General features: G+C 37.9%; 3 protein-coding genes across 3 annotated transcripts in view; all 3 read right to left on the reverse strand.

Moving 5' to 3' along the window:
- The window catches only part of LOC146480197 (contactin-5-like), an 18,463-nt gene extending 16,933 nt beyond the window's left edge, over positions 1 to 1,530 (reverse strand). Inside the window, exon 1 of the mRNA XM_085109957.1 lies at positions 1,432 to 1,530. The gene's annotated coding sequence lies outside the window, so the exon portion shown is untranslated. The remainder of the gene's footprint in view (positions 1 to 1,431) is intronic.
- On the reverse strand, positions 720 to 3,212 carry LOC146480198 (uncharacterized). Its single transcript, XM_085109948.1, has 2 exons — positions 2,515 to 3,212; positions 720 to 1,739 (listed from the first exon to the last, which is right to left on the reverse strand). The coding sequence occupies exons 1-2, from the start codon at positions 2,804 to 2,806 to the stop codon at positions 1,411 to 1,413; spliced, it is 621 nt and encodes a 206-aa protein (XP_084966074.1). The 5' UTR covers positions 2,807 to 3,212; the 3' UTR covers positions 720 to 1,410.
- Positions 2,855 to 15,104, reverse strand: part of LOC146480199 (uncharacterized) — a 13,650-nt gene continuing 1,400 nt past the window's right edge. The window contains exons 2-5 of the mRNA XM_085109960.1: positions 12,225 to 12,542; positions 6,655 to 6,972; positions 5,360 to 5,719; positions 2,855 to 3,033 (exon numbers count right to left, since the gene is read on the reverse strand). Of these exons, the coding sequence (XP_084966086.1) occupies positions 2,855 to 3,033; positions 5,360 to 5,719; positions 6,655 to 6,972; positions 12,225 to 12,542 (1,175 nt within the window). The remainder of the gene's footprint in view (positions 3,034 to 5,359; positions 5,720 to 6,654; positions 6,973 to 12,224; positions 12,543 to 15,104) is intronic.

Below are 15,104 nucleotides of genomic sequence, written 5' to 3' on the forward strand. Positions count from 1 at the left end.
AGCCAGGGCGTCACGTGACCTACCTCCACAAATTTGGGAGATACAACTTTAAGAAATGTAAAATGAAAATATTTCAGATTTATGAAAGGCGACGAGTTTGAAGCACGTTAAGGATTGAGCTTTTATCGGTGTTCTGTTGCAGGCAAATTAGAGCAAATTTTTCTTTTTCAAATTTTTTAAACATTAAAATTCACACCACCATGGCAACCAATCTTAAACGTAAATTATAGCCAATAATGATTTTAAACAACGAAACTTCGGTCACGTGGTCCCAGCAACACAGAGTTTTTGTGTCGTTGACACAGAATAAGACCCTTACAAAGTAGTGGCCTACTATTGCTAATGATTTTATCAAATTGGACAAAGCGTCAGTAAAAGCTACTAGCTTAGGTGGGTTTTACCTTGCCAATTTCAATTTCGCTCTGAGGCTGAGGGGAATAAATTAAAGCAAGGGGAAAAGATTATTTATCTTTAGCTTCGGAGCCAAGTAACAAATTGAATTAGGCTCGAACATTAAAAACCGTTAAGCCAGTTCGAAACTAAAATAGTCCTCCTATGACCATCCTAACAAATGCAAATAGCGCATGAATATAAACCAAAACTCGTTTTACCTGCTGAACAGGTGTTCACTTGATCGGCGAAATAGTGCAAGTCGTTTTTAGTTAAAAGCCAAAAAACAACAGTAAAATAAGCTAGAAAATAAAACTAATACGTAACAAAAATTAAATCCATTTATTTCGTGACCAAAAGATGAAGAAAATACAGCTGTTATTACGCTTCAAGTGTCATGATAACCTTCATTTGTCAAATTCTTTTCCTACGGGAAATTCGCTCTCTTAGACACGGTTCCTCATTTAGCTAATTTTCTTATATCCGTTGGTACTCTTCATCAGTCACAAAAAATTTTCAACATTTATTCAAAAACGTTCTCCATTGCTTTTATTGCCTAAGATGGATCACTATCACACAGCCGTTCAATTAACGGATATTCAAAAGCACTCTTGTCAGTTACAAACCGATAACCTTCAAGTTCATATACCTTTTCTCCGTTGATTATAATATTGTTTCAATTTTTGGGGTAACATATTACAAGAAACAACTAAAGAAACACTTTTTATTATATAAACACCAATGAAATACCAGGTGAACTTGATATCTTCACAAGTGAAATAACATGTTTTCTTGACACGTGAAAAGATCACCACTGCTATGGTCACATGATAAATCGCACCTTTTGTAATGGTTTGGTATTTTATTGGTGTTTATATAATAAACAATATATAATATAATAATATATAATAATATCTCCGCGCGGTCATGTAATATCCTCTATATTTTATATTGCTGTAACATCTTTACAAAAAGGGACGTTTGGGGGCTCTAGTATTCGACTAACCAAGCATGCGCCATCTAGATCAATGTTATTTTCACCTGACCATGTCCAGCTGTGTTATAGCAACATTCGTTCTGCTGGTTTTTTCCTGCATTGTAAGATCCTCCCCCTCCCCCACAGGAGTCATTTTCATTATCTCCGCTACTTCCTCCGCCGCCTCCTCCTCCACCACCACTTCCGTAAGCACCACCTCCTCCTCCAAACCCTCCAACAACATTGTTACTGTTGGCTCTTCCACCCACTCCTCCCTGAAGAAATCCTTTACCACCTTCTCCGCCATAACCCATGGTACCACCGAACTGCATTGAACTTCTTCCACTCGAGTAAAAACCACCACCACCACCACCTAAAAGGAAGAATGAACACAGTTGTTTCTAAACAACAAAATAAAAAAAATGAAGATAATGACTGGGGCAATTAATTTATGATGTTACACAGGATTAATTTTTTTTCCTGAAACGTGATTATAAGAGAGCTTGTTAAAAGTAAATTCGTGTTTCCTTTGGTTTGGTTTCGCTAAGCTATGCTATTTCTTTCTTCTCCTCTACCGACATAGCACTACAGTTCCTTTAGAAACCAATCCTCTTAACCATTTGAAAATGAACTCCGCCGATTATTTGTAACGACAAAATTGGCCCATTTGACTGAACCTACTGATCGGGCCCATTAATCGGTACGCGCGGATTGGCCTTTACTGTCTTTATGATGACCAGGGCGAAAACTTTTTTTTTTTCGAGTTTCGACAGTAATGTAGCCAATCAGGAGAACTGAGTTTTGTTTGAGACAGAAGCTTCCTTCGCAGGGTATAAAATCACATATTACAAAAACGTTTTCAGTTATAAAGCCTGCATTTAACTCTTATTTAAATGGACCAGTTATATGATGGTCTTCAATTTAACTAAAAATGCATTTTTATCGCGGATAACTACACCGTCAGTGTAAAATAAATTGTAGCTAAACAATTTAGATCAACGATTTGAATTTACCAGTGACAAAGTAAGCAAGGTTTTCCCAAAAATAAACAAGGAAATAAAGTCTGGAAAACTAATTATAGGAAGCCAATCAAATACAAAGTCTGACTACACAGAAATGAAGTGGACTGCAATGCAATGCAGTCTTACCTGAGTTATAACTGTCAGCGGTTTTAGCACCGTGTCCACTGCTCCCACCCGACCATGACCTGTACCCAGCTCTCCCTGATGTTGAGGTGGAGGCATCGCACTCTGCATGTCTTGAACCAGCAGTTTCAATGCCTCCTCCTCCTCCAGCTATTATCATTGGAGTGTTGCTTGCTCTCACTACAAAGGTTCCACCGCCGCCCCCAGAACTTTGACTGCGTCTGTTAATTCCACCTTCTTGACCAGCAAGAATCTGAATTGTTTCACCTTTTAGTAAGAGAAAGGTGCCTATCATTCTAGCACCTCTTCCTCGATATTGACGGCTATTACTGCGTGCATCATATCACCCTGTAGCTCCTACTGCTTCGATTTTGTAGTCACCTGTGTAAGGAACAGTCCATCGCTGTATACCGCTGACCAAAGTAACTTGACCGTCGTGATCCTGGCCGCTGTAGTGACTGCCGAGAGATGTTGGACCCAGTCTCCCACTCGCACCCAGGTTTGTAAAGACAGCCTTGAATGCTGGTAATTGAAGCATAATAGCAGTTGAAAATGCTAGAATTCTTTGTAACTTAGGTAAAACAATACCCATGCTGCCTACGCTGCTATTGTTGCTAGCTGCGCATTGAACAAAAAAACCACTGTTAGTAGCTGTAGGGCTCAAGAAAGTTCTTGTTCCACAGTAATTTGAAAAGAGAGGACAAAATGATTGCTCACGATATTCTAAAAAGAAAACTGAAAAAATTTAAAACATTGAAAGAAGTTACTAGATTGTCGGAAAAGTGAGTCATGCTAATCTACCTTTGATTTTACCTTTTAATGTTTTTTCCAGGTTCCGAAACACTAACTACACCGTCATTTGTCGACCTCGTTAATAATTCATAAAGAGAAAAGAAAAGACGTAAGTTTGGCAATGTAATCTGAATTATCATAACTTTGGTGAGCTTTTGGTTTGAATTTCTACAAGAATAATTAACTATTTTAAAAGCTAGTGAGCTCAAACAACTCGAAACAGCTCGAAGTTCTTTCCAGAAGAACTCGGCTGCACCTCGTGTTTTCAACCCACTTCGTATCGCTTCGAAATCGGATGAAACACATTTTCTCGCATTTCATGTATTATATCATTTCCTTTTTGAGCAACTGCATTTGCTTTTTCGCACTTTGCTAATTAACCTTAAGAAGATATTAATGGGTTGTGTTTAATTCATTTATTTATTTATTTATTTATTCATTTATTTATTTATTTATTTATTTATTTTGTTTATTTACTTACTTACTTACTTACTTACTTACTTACTTACTTACTTACTTACTTACTTACTTTCTTACTTACTTACTTACTTACTTATTTAAATTTATTTCCTTACTTTATATCGCTTAGTTGACCTCGTGGACTAAGAAACCTTACAAGCAAATCGTTGTTTCCACAGTGAGCATATTAAGTGTGAACTACCTTTCTCCGTTATATATAAGCGTTATGGCTTGAGTAATTCGAATGCTGGTCAAATTTATTTATTTATTTATTTATTTATTTATTTATTTATTTATTTATTTATTTATTTATTTATTAAGGGTTTAAGGATGTATTTATTAAGGGTTAACATTTTTTAATATAGTAACTTGTATTATCACCGAAGATCCCCACCAGAGGAATGTCAATAAAGTTATTGTAATTCCCTTAGCGAAAGGAATTCACCCTGAAAATGGAAGACACTGTTTGTTAGCCAATTATTTTGATTTTGGTCTGAAAAAAAAAAGCAAAAACAGAACAAAAAAACAATAATTTGCTGTTTATGTCTTCAAATGAGGGCTGGTTTTAGGGCCTAGTTAAGTTGTAGAACACACTATGAGAATTACGTATAACAGTCTGAAATAGGACAAAGGTTCATTAGAACCTTGGATAGCATAGTCTCATTCAAGCAGTGCTACTTATTTTTGTTCGACTGACAGGGTAACAAATCATTCGACTGAAGCGTGGATATACTCGGTTGAGATCAATCTTCAGAGTTAAGAGAAGTCTGTGACCTGATTGTCGCGACTGAAGTTGAAAATACTTGTGTAATAACGATTGTAATACTGCGCAGCGTAGTTAATAAATGTGAATTCAAAATATTATAAAATAGACGCTGTAAGATATTTTAAACCTTTTAACGGTATATAGTTTTGTACGCTGAAGAAGGCAGCATTGCCGAAACGCCCAGGGGAGATACTAGGGTATAAAAACATGACGGGGGGTCTGACGTATTTTTTTGGGTCTAAAATTTTCAACTCCTGTATTTTTTTGGGTTGAAGATTTAACCGTGTATTTTTTGGGTCTAAAAAATAAGCGCGTATTTTTTTGGGTTCGAATTTCCGCCAGGCTAATAGTTCTTGCGCAATTCAAGCCAAAGTTCCCGCAAGATCAGAAAGCATGATTCGAATAATCTGCATGTAAAATTTCTAAAATTTCCAGTCTTGTATTTTTTTTAGGTGCACAATATAACGCCCATGTATTTTTTTGGGTGCAAAATATTAGGCTCCGTCGGAGTACCCCCCTGGGCCGAAACGTCGGTTTAAAATATCTTGTACAAGCCCATCATAATCTCGATGTATATGCGAATCTTGACGCGTGTCATTTATCTGCAATTTTCGGCTTAAAAAATTGGTCCCTTACTGCGTACATGAGAATGTTGTCGTGTAAAAACGTATCTTGACGTAGGTATGCGAACCTTGATATGAATATGCGAAGTTTGGTGTCTATATCCGAAACTTGATGAATATTTATTAGACTTAGTGTACTCGCGTGCCAATTCTGATATGTGTATTTAAATCTTGTTGCAGACATATGCAAATCTTAACATATGCATACTTATCTTAACATTGATATATGAAACTTGATATAAATAAATAAATCTTGATATTTTGTCCCTTTTGGGCAAGCAGTTAGTATCTCTCATCTTTCTTTTAAAATATAAAGTGGTTGTAGTCGCCACTGATCCCAGCTTGTTTGTTGCTTTACACTGATAGCTTCCGGTGTCATGAAGACTGAACCGTGAAATGTTAAGCGTACCATTGACAACCACGGATCGCCCTTGTGGTAACGAAGAAAAAGCTCTAGACCACTGAATAATCGGTGGCGGAAAGCCAAAGGCTTCGCAAACGATACTTGCAGTTGAATCTTCTTTGACTGTTATAACTCTGTCAGGTATTTTGGTAAACACGGGAGGAACTAAGTAGAAGCAACCACAGCCGGATTAACATCAACATCAAATTTAAACAATTCTTGTCCGAAAATAATCCTAAAATGTTTTCGTTTAAGTTTTCCCCGTGTTGTAAATATGATTTGACCTTAGTATAACTGCCTGCAAAGCATGCCTTTAAAAATCAGCGAAAGAAAAGTTCAATTAATATAAACTTATGTCAAAAACGAGGACGAGTGCCTCAACGGGGGTTTCAAACACCGAGAAACAGATGTATTCATGAGGCCGCAGGCCGAGTACTTATATTGTTTCAAAATAAAGTTCTGAATGGAGAGCATTGAACAGCACTAACGAACTTTAATCTTTTAAACGAAATTATGAGACGCCAGCACCGACGAGTGGCAATTGTCATTGTTCACTATGGCTGGAACAAATTCCATAGTGTACACAGTAACTTGCTTGCATAGCACGACAAGCGAATCTCGTTTAATTTGAGCCCTTATTCCAGGGTGTAAAACTGTCCATCCACCTGATGCAAATATACATTACTTATTGGTTGCTCACTTTATAAATTATTGACGACTTTGAGAAGCTTATAGAAATTCTTACGTTTAGGTTCCTAATAGCTAAATTAATCAATTTACTTGTCATTTAAATTCACTCAACCCACTTTTTTTGAATAGGCATCAACTAAATATAATCTGGCAAAAGAGTGAATATATATATGATAGATGTATTTTTTCAGTCAGTGTCACAGGCATACTGGGAAAATGGAAATCCGAGTTCTCCGAAAAGGAGAAGGAACCGAACCTTATGGCCTTAGCTCCCACGAAATTTCCATTGCTTATAAAGGTTAAAGTTCGTTTTTGACACACATGAAGCCGTTTTTCTAAACAGTTAAAGAAAAGAAACAGAGGAAATAATTTTCATGTCTTATGCACTTCAAAGACAATCTAAATCTCACCCTCAACAAACAGCTCAGCAGTTCTCTGCTGTTGTCCCAAGACATTTCTTGCCGTGCAAACATACTTCCCCGAGTCAATGTAAGCGGCGTCCTTAATCTCTAACTTATCCTGTTGACGACTCCTGTTCACCAGGTCTGAACCATTCAGCTTACTCCATGATATTGAAGGCTTTGGGTTACCAACAGCTGAGCAGTAAAACGTGGCGGTCTGATGCTTAGTCACTGTCACTGAAGTAGGAGATATCGTCACCCTTGGGGCAGATATGGACTCTCCTGGCTCTCCTTTAGGCCCCGGATGTCCACGGTGTCCTGCATCACCTTACGAAAAAAATGGTAAACAATGTATTCACAGTTTCAACAAATCAGAACTGATTTATAGGTAACAATTAGCAATAACGTAATGAGGGTGAATCCTAATCTCGTACCCAGATCTCCCACGGTCAGGCGTAGGGGAGATCTGGTAAAGTTCGATTTGAGGCCTGGAATACGGGCCTGCCCATCATCCTTTGTCCCCCGTGCTGAATGGCCGCCAGCTCGTAACTGTGATCATTCCTGGTGAAGTTTTCGCTTTCGAGGGTGCTCTTCGGAACGTGCTTCGGTCTAAATCCATCGTAATTGTGCTTTCTCCACTCAAGATCAACGTGCTTATCGACGATCAATTAAAAAGACTTAACTCAACCGGAGTACGCTGTAACAGTTTTCGCCTTAGATGGTAACTGTATTGAAGATACAGGTAATGTAACAGTTAGCAACAGACAATGCAGAGAGTTCTTGTTGTCGAAGCTTTATCAGAAAAATTTTGTGGCCGTTGTTGTAGATCAGTCACAATAGAGTTACTGATTGGCATCTTGCTGTTAAAATTCGCATTGGAAAGTCAAATGATTCATGTCATATAATTTTTTCATTTGGAAAGTTTCAGAAATAATTTTTGTGGTCTACCAGTGATGCGTAAAAATTATTTCTTCTCTTTGTAGTCTCTTCAGCTGATTTGGCCACACAAATTTTCCTTCTTCCATAAGATAATGGTTTTAAAATTTCCAAACCAAATGGATTGTGTAAATGCAGCAGGTTTCTTTTACAGGCCAAAGGACACAACTTCAGGACACTGTAATAATATAATATTATATATGAACCAGCTAAACAGGGCCTCCTAGCCCCAACACCATGCTACACTCTTGGTTATATACCAGCAAACCAGAAAGACCTGTCCGTGTAAATGGTAGGCGACCAATTATGTCCAATATTAAAATGCTGACTACACCCTGGCTGTTTTAAAGGGGGTTTTTTTCTCAGAAATGGAAGTTTGAATTTCTTTTGGGAAATCCACATCTGGATTTGGGATCTGAAGAATGTTTTGGTTACTTGCAACATGTGAGCAAACACAGCAAGTCCCTATGAGTTTCCCATTATATTTTTATTTGGTAGTGATGAGCTTTCCATTTCAGTGGTTCTTGATTCACCTTTATCACACAACACTTGAAAAGTTTTTACCTGAAACTTATGTTAAGTTTAGGGGACATGCCCCCTCAACTGCTTCTTTGAGGACAAGTTAATAAAGGTTATAATTTTACACATAGGGGTCCACAGACTCGAAAATTAGAACCACATAATACACAAGTCTAATAATATTTGACCTTTGATGTGAAGAACAAAGGTCATTTTCTGCATTTGATTTGTAAGGCACAATGAGCTGCTTAAGTAATCATTGTTATACTGAGCATTGTATTATTTTTACATGCATAGAGGATGATACACAAAGAATACAAGGTTCTTTATGTCCAAAGTAGCTATCTTGGTGCTTCAGGACACTCACCTCTGATGGGATCCTTGATTTCAGCCAAAGAAAAATAATAATAGGAAGGTGTGAAGGTCTTTTGGGCCCATAAAAGTAGCAAATGGGAGATAAATAGAAAACAAATAAAAAAGATTTCCACTATTTGTTTTCCTGTGCATGTCTGTGTGTTCAAATGAACTGTCACCCATTTCTGTAGCAAAACAGCTTTCACAGTAAGCTGATCTTCAGTAACCATGAATCCCTTTAAGTATTCCAAAACCATGGCCTTTCATAGCCAGGAAACAAAATTTAATCAAACTGTGAGACACAAACCCACTGCAGAAAAGTGGTGTGGAAAAAAACTTTGAAAACGGTGTCTGTCTTGGATGAAAATCCCTTGTTGATGCCAATTCCTTGAGCAAAAAAATTTTCTTGTATTGATATTTGCACCCATGTCAAGGCCTTAATTTTCTTAATATTAAGACCAGCAACACAGAATTATGTTCAAGGACTTTTCACACAAGTACATAACAAATATCAGAACAGTGAACCTTGAACCTTTAAGCCCCAGTAGTGATCAGTATCAAATTTCTTCTAATAATATCACTGCACATTCAAGGAGAGGTCATGAGGTCACCAGTGGTGAAATGCTGCTATGAAAATGGACATGTAGAGACCAGTAAGGAGAAACTGTATGTTGACACTGAGGCTAATAAATACAGAGCCATATTGTTAGTGATTATCGCAGCTTCTTTTATGCTTCGTCCTTCCACCACCCCACGCGCCAAAAAGGGCTTAGTTACTTGAGAATCCCTTTTGATTCAGCCTTCTCATTATCCATTTTCTGGTAATTATATTGTCTTATTCTAATGGAAAGAATAACAAAATCCCAGTGAATGACTACGGTTTTTTCTTAATTAATTGCATCTTTGTTCAGGGGGCACAACTTCAGAGTACAGCAAACTAGGAACACTTTCCTCAGTATTCCCTACAGCTGATTGTTGTCATGACAACAACAGCAACAGAAAAACAACCAAACTACAATCATACAAAGTTTGAATATGAAAGATTTATGGAATACTACAAAGTCTCTCCTATCTTAAAACAAAGTAATGTTGACCAGTTTGATTAAATGTTTTCGCCCATAGCAGATGAACTTATCACCACCAATGTTAAAAATTAAGCCTGTCTATTATTTACTCATCATTAGTACTGTGTGGAGTTGGGTGTACCTTTTTGGATGGAAAGCTTGGGGATTACCAGTTCTACCTCATTGCGACTCCCCAAATTCCTCAAAATGGCCTTTTGGCTCAGTCGCATTCTCTACAGACTGACAATGAATATTATTTGCCACAATGGCTTTGGGAAACTGATGGGATTTGATTCTCCTTGTGTTGGAAGGATACTAATTTATTCATTTTGGTCTTCCCCAAACTATGGAAAGTTTTTTCCAAGAAAGTTGAAGAGATGGGAAGCCTGCTACATCAAAACTTTACTTTAACAACAATGATATTGGTGCAAATATTGAAGAAATGCAACACATTATGACAGATAAGTGTAAATACAGTCGACTCCCGAAAACTCGGAACTAAGGCTAGTTTTATATTTTAGGTCCTGATTTTTTTTAACTCAGTAGGTGGGGTAGTCTCCTTCGCAGCCGCTCGGGCCGGAGTCACGCAACGCTCCCCGTCCCCACGAGGGGACGGGGAGCGTTGCATGACTCCGGCCCGAGCGGCTGCGAAGGAGACTATAGGTGGGGGAGAGGGGATAAAATTAAACTTACTACACTTACATAAAGAGCCCTAATCGGCTCAGACAAGGTGTTCTCTTTTGTGGTATGGGTTTCATTACTATTATTTTGGTGGTCATAAGTCAGACATTTTTCATTTGTCTTAGCTGAGGGGTGGGAGGGATGATTGATCTCACCAAATGAATAATTTAATTGTGTGGATCTTGAAGGAATAAGCACTCTGGCCTAAAAGGACTAATATTATATTATGAAGTCTCTTACTCAAAGTCCAGTTCAATTTATAGAAGAAAAATATTTTTTTAGCAGAAGACAAAAACTAAAAATATGCTAGCAAATGGGGCGCGCGTGTTCAGGAACCCAAGGTAAAGTATTTTGGGGAAATTAATTGGCGTTTACTAAATAAATAATCATTTTTTTGTCAAGAAATACAAAAAATAAAATAAAATATGACCTACCTCCATTTTTCCCCAAAAGTAAACAAGCTTATATCCATCGTGTTGGAAACTTGTGTAATTTGGCAAGGCCGTTTGAACGTTACTGTAAACTCTTTTCGGCTAAAGTCGCTGTTGTCTTCCGAAAATACAATTTTTCACTTTTCTCTCCCCACACAGGCGACATGTATGTATTAAAACGTCGCATGACAATCTTCATCTTCTTCGAAAACTTTTTCGTGCATATGTTTTTGTTTCTTCCCCGAACTGAGCTAGCGAAAACCAAACACAGAAGGAAAAAGCCAATCACAGAGCAGATTAGAATGAGGCATTCTTAATTTTGGTAACCAACAAGAAATGGCCTTGTATCGGACTTTACCAGATCTCACATTTCGACATTCCCGAACCAATTGAGATCTGGCTACGAGATTAGGTGAATCCGAATGGAAAAAAGGCAGGAGACAAAAATGACTGGCTTAGTTTGAAAAACAAAATCCCATGTCAAGAAGGTGAAGGTCATGGCGATTTTTTAGAGAAAGGCGTGATAATTATATTTGTTCTTTATTAATTATATATGCCTGTTACACGTACGTTTCTAGATTTTGTATTTTTTTTCACGTTCAGCAGAGACAAAAATTTATTTTAATCTTCAAAGCATTCTAAAATTTCATAAGCAAGGATGTGAGTAAACTAGGAGTTTCAATGTGAAAGCAGGAGCTGCATTAGAGTTGGAGGAAAATACTGACATTACAATGGAAATTTTATGAGATAAAATGGAGTAATACGCACGAAAAATCAAAGAACTCGTGTGCATCCTCATTCAGCATGAAATACCTTCGGCGTTTCCATCAATTTAAAAGCTTACCTTCTTCAGAAATCGCTAGCCCCCTCTCAGTAATAGAAACCAATTTTAATTACATTCAGCGTCAATGAGCGAACGAAAATTTAATACTGTGCTCAAGAAGTTTTCTCTTGTCTCAACGGTTCAAAAACAATTTGACTCGACGGTCGAATCGATTATCTCGACGGGTGAGAACGACTCAGATTTCGCCTAAAAGTACGGCAAAGCCAATTGACTTAACAAATGAACGGTTAGCTTTAACTAGTGATCTGCATTTTGACTCTATGGTTGCAAGCTTATCTTTCGCCTCAACGGACAAAGAACAATATGACTCGAAGGTCGAACTATTTACCTCAAAGGGCAGAGATTTTGTCTCAACGGGCAAATATAATGCCTCAACGGGCGAATAATAATGTAAATCTACTGGAACTCTGTAGATCTCACGTGCAATTTTTATGGTGACGTCATCGCAGTTGTGGATATCCCGGATAATAAAAAACAAACCACCTGCGCATGCTTCCGATCTTACGTCCGACAAATGTTGGGGTTTTTCCCGCTATTGCAAACAAAGAATAAGTGCTGCCTCGCTACCACTCGCCAGCAAATATTTTATTTATTATTATTATTATTATTATTATTATTATTATTATTATTATTATTCTTATTATTATTATTATTATTATTCTTTTTTCTATATTCTTATCATTTTAAGACCAAACTCCCGAGTTAGGAAATATGGGTTTTAGCAACGTGAGTCCCCGAAGGCTGACATACCTTTTTCTCCCTTGACTCCTAGTACTCCAGGATCTCCCGTCATCCCTTGTTTACCGGTTTCACCTGGTGGACCCATGAAACCTTGCGTTCCCTTTTTACCCTTGGTTCCTTTTGGCCCTCGTTTACCGCGAGGTCCCTGGACGCCCCTTGGGCCAGGGGGGCCTGGCAGACAAACTTTGCCTGGAGCAATGCAGAATGACTTCCTGATTATCGAGTTTATGTATTTCTTGATTCCATCACGAACGTCATGCAAACCTTCAAAGTCGCTGCTGTTCGCTTCTAAGTTGCGACGGACAATTTCATTTCTGTCCACTAGACCTGTAAGAGGAAAATTTTCTAATAACTTGCGAAAGAAAAAAAGCAGGAAACAGCAGCAACGAAATTTAAATGCAACAACGCACGTTATCTTGATGACACTAATACCGAGGTTTTTTTTTTACCATACAGTAAAGTACAAAGAACAAGTAAAGAAAGTAAAACACAGTCATCAAACACGCGCAAGACCTGTAATTTTTTTTATAACGGACCGCAAGCTCATCATACTGCGAGCGCTTCGGTGAAAACAAGGAAAAATACTTGATCAGAATATTCTTTATCATCAAATGTAATCAGCTAGCATAAGGCTTGTTTTAAGAAGGAGAAATGTCCAAATTCCAATTCGATGATTTATACACAGACCCTAAGCACAGCTGAGCGCCTCAAAGTCATACAACGGGCATTGTTCACCTGATCGCCACTCAGCTTTCGATTACGCGCAATAAAATATAAATGTTTGAATTAGTGCTTCGAGTTATACCAGGCATTTTATTAAGAAAGAGGTGGTCAATCGGAATGAGACACATGCGGACATTTCTTGTTGTTGTTGTTGTTGTTGTTGTTGTTGTTGTTGTTGTTGTTGTTGTTGTTGTTGTTGTTGTATTCAGTCCGATGCGCGTATGCGCGCACCGGTGGTCAATTCTCCTTGGGGTACACCAGTGACAATTGACCTAACGAGTGCAAATTTACTCTGCCCACTACCCCAATACAGCTAAATTGTCACGCCGACAATTTGCCGATCAGTCATGAGCTTTTCCGCTTAGCTTCGACCAAAGTCTCTCAGCGCTACCAAGGACAAAAGGACTATTGTCTAACGGCACAATGCCCAAAGTTGAGCCGTATCAAAAGACCATTTCTTGATACGATGCAATCACACTATAATACACAGAGGTCACGTTAACATCTCCCTCCCCCACGAGCTTATCTCTGTGCCCGCGTACAGCCGTACGAGGGCGAGTCATGACTTTAAGATAATTCTACCGTCCTCTTCAGTCAATGCTTACAAATACTCATTTTATGTAAGAAAGATCCCAGCATGGAATGCGTTACCACCTGACGTCATCAAGTCTGGCTCTAATTTATCAGTGGAGTATCCAACACACTTCCAAGCTTTTGAATTACTTTATGAATCAGTAATGTAATCTAGTTCCTTATATGTACTGCATGTATTAATATATTGTGCGTCCGCTGGCCACTCCATTACCTGATTAGCTTTGCTAGGGGCAATTATGCTAATTAAAGATTAAAGATTAAAGATAACTAATTTGCATTAAACACATATTCATGACAATTTAATATATTGAATAAGTTCCAAATTTTGACAACAGGTCATTATGCCAACATCTGATCTTCTTGCCGTTGCTTTTGTTTGAATTGACCTCATTAAGAGGCCTAATTGAGCTGATCTATTAAAGAAACAAAATACACGCCACAGGATACAGGATCTTGGCATACCCCCATTGTGGTAAAATTCTTAACATTGTAATAAAAAAAAACTACTTTATACCCCTCGGAGACTGTAATCGCATCCCCCAATTAGCCCAAAGACAATACGGTCAGCAAGGAGGGTATATTTATTTAGGGTCGAGAAAAAATATCACGCAAATAAACGTTGTCTGATTGGTGAAACAGTGAAAGAAAAATAAAACGTGAATAGGAACTTAGACTGTAAAGAAAGCAGTAAGTCAACTTTTCAATTCATCCAAATTATCTCTTGTAAACATTTTCCCTACAACATTGAAATCAAAGAGACCCCAAAACGTGTCCTCCTTGTTTATATGGGCGGGCCGTATTGTTCCAAAAGGTCATCAAATGCAATATGTTTATACATACACTAATTATCATACTGGGCCCAATAGTTCGAAAGCCTATTAACGCTAATCCACGATTAAAAGTTAACGCGGTTTTCATCTCTCCCATTAAAAGTGGTTTTTGAAAGCTAATTTTTAGCTCATGCTAAAAACATGTCTAAGTCAAACCTGAGGGACAAAAATCCTTGGCAGAACCTTAAATGATTAGTTATCAAACTAGAATCAAAGTTCACGTTAATCCAGATTAGTTTAGTCCATAAAAGAGATTCCCAATAGAATACGTTAATTCACCGACTGGAAGGTCTTTCCGTGAAGGTATTCGATTTGTCCTACAATAACAACAGCTACATGAATTCGTACTCCATTCGAGCACAGGCTGCCCTAAATAACCACAAAGGGGCTAGAAAGACAGGGCAGCTGCCAAACTGAGAAGATGAAGAATATAATAACATGGTCAGGCACAAGCATATTCTCGGTTTTCACTGTCACGCCATTGAAAAAAAAAATTGAAACCATTCCATAAATGAAGTCAAGAAATTGACCTGGTATAGAGGATAAATAAATAAGGCATTTTTCCAAGTGTCAGGTCTGTGCGGCATTCCGTACTCGAGTTATTTGACAAAATGTTCCACATAAATTTATAAAGCTTAGTATGGAGACGCCATGTTTGTGTCCCTCCGAGGGGCACAAACATGGCGGCCGGAAATAGGAAAAACATCTGGAGTTCACTTTTGCCAGAAAAGATGTTTGTTTG

Source organism: Pavona decussata, unplaced genomic scaffold (genome assembly GCF_977016875.1).
Source record: "Pavona decussata unplaced genomic scaffold, jaPavDecu1.1 SCAFFOLD_54, whole genome shotgun sequence".
NCBI classification, from domain to species: Eukaryota; Metazoa; Cnidaria; class Anthozoa; order Scleractinia; family Agariciidae; genus Pavona; species Pavona decussata.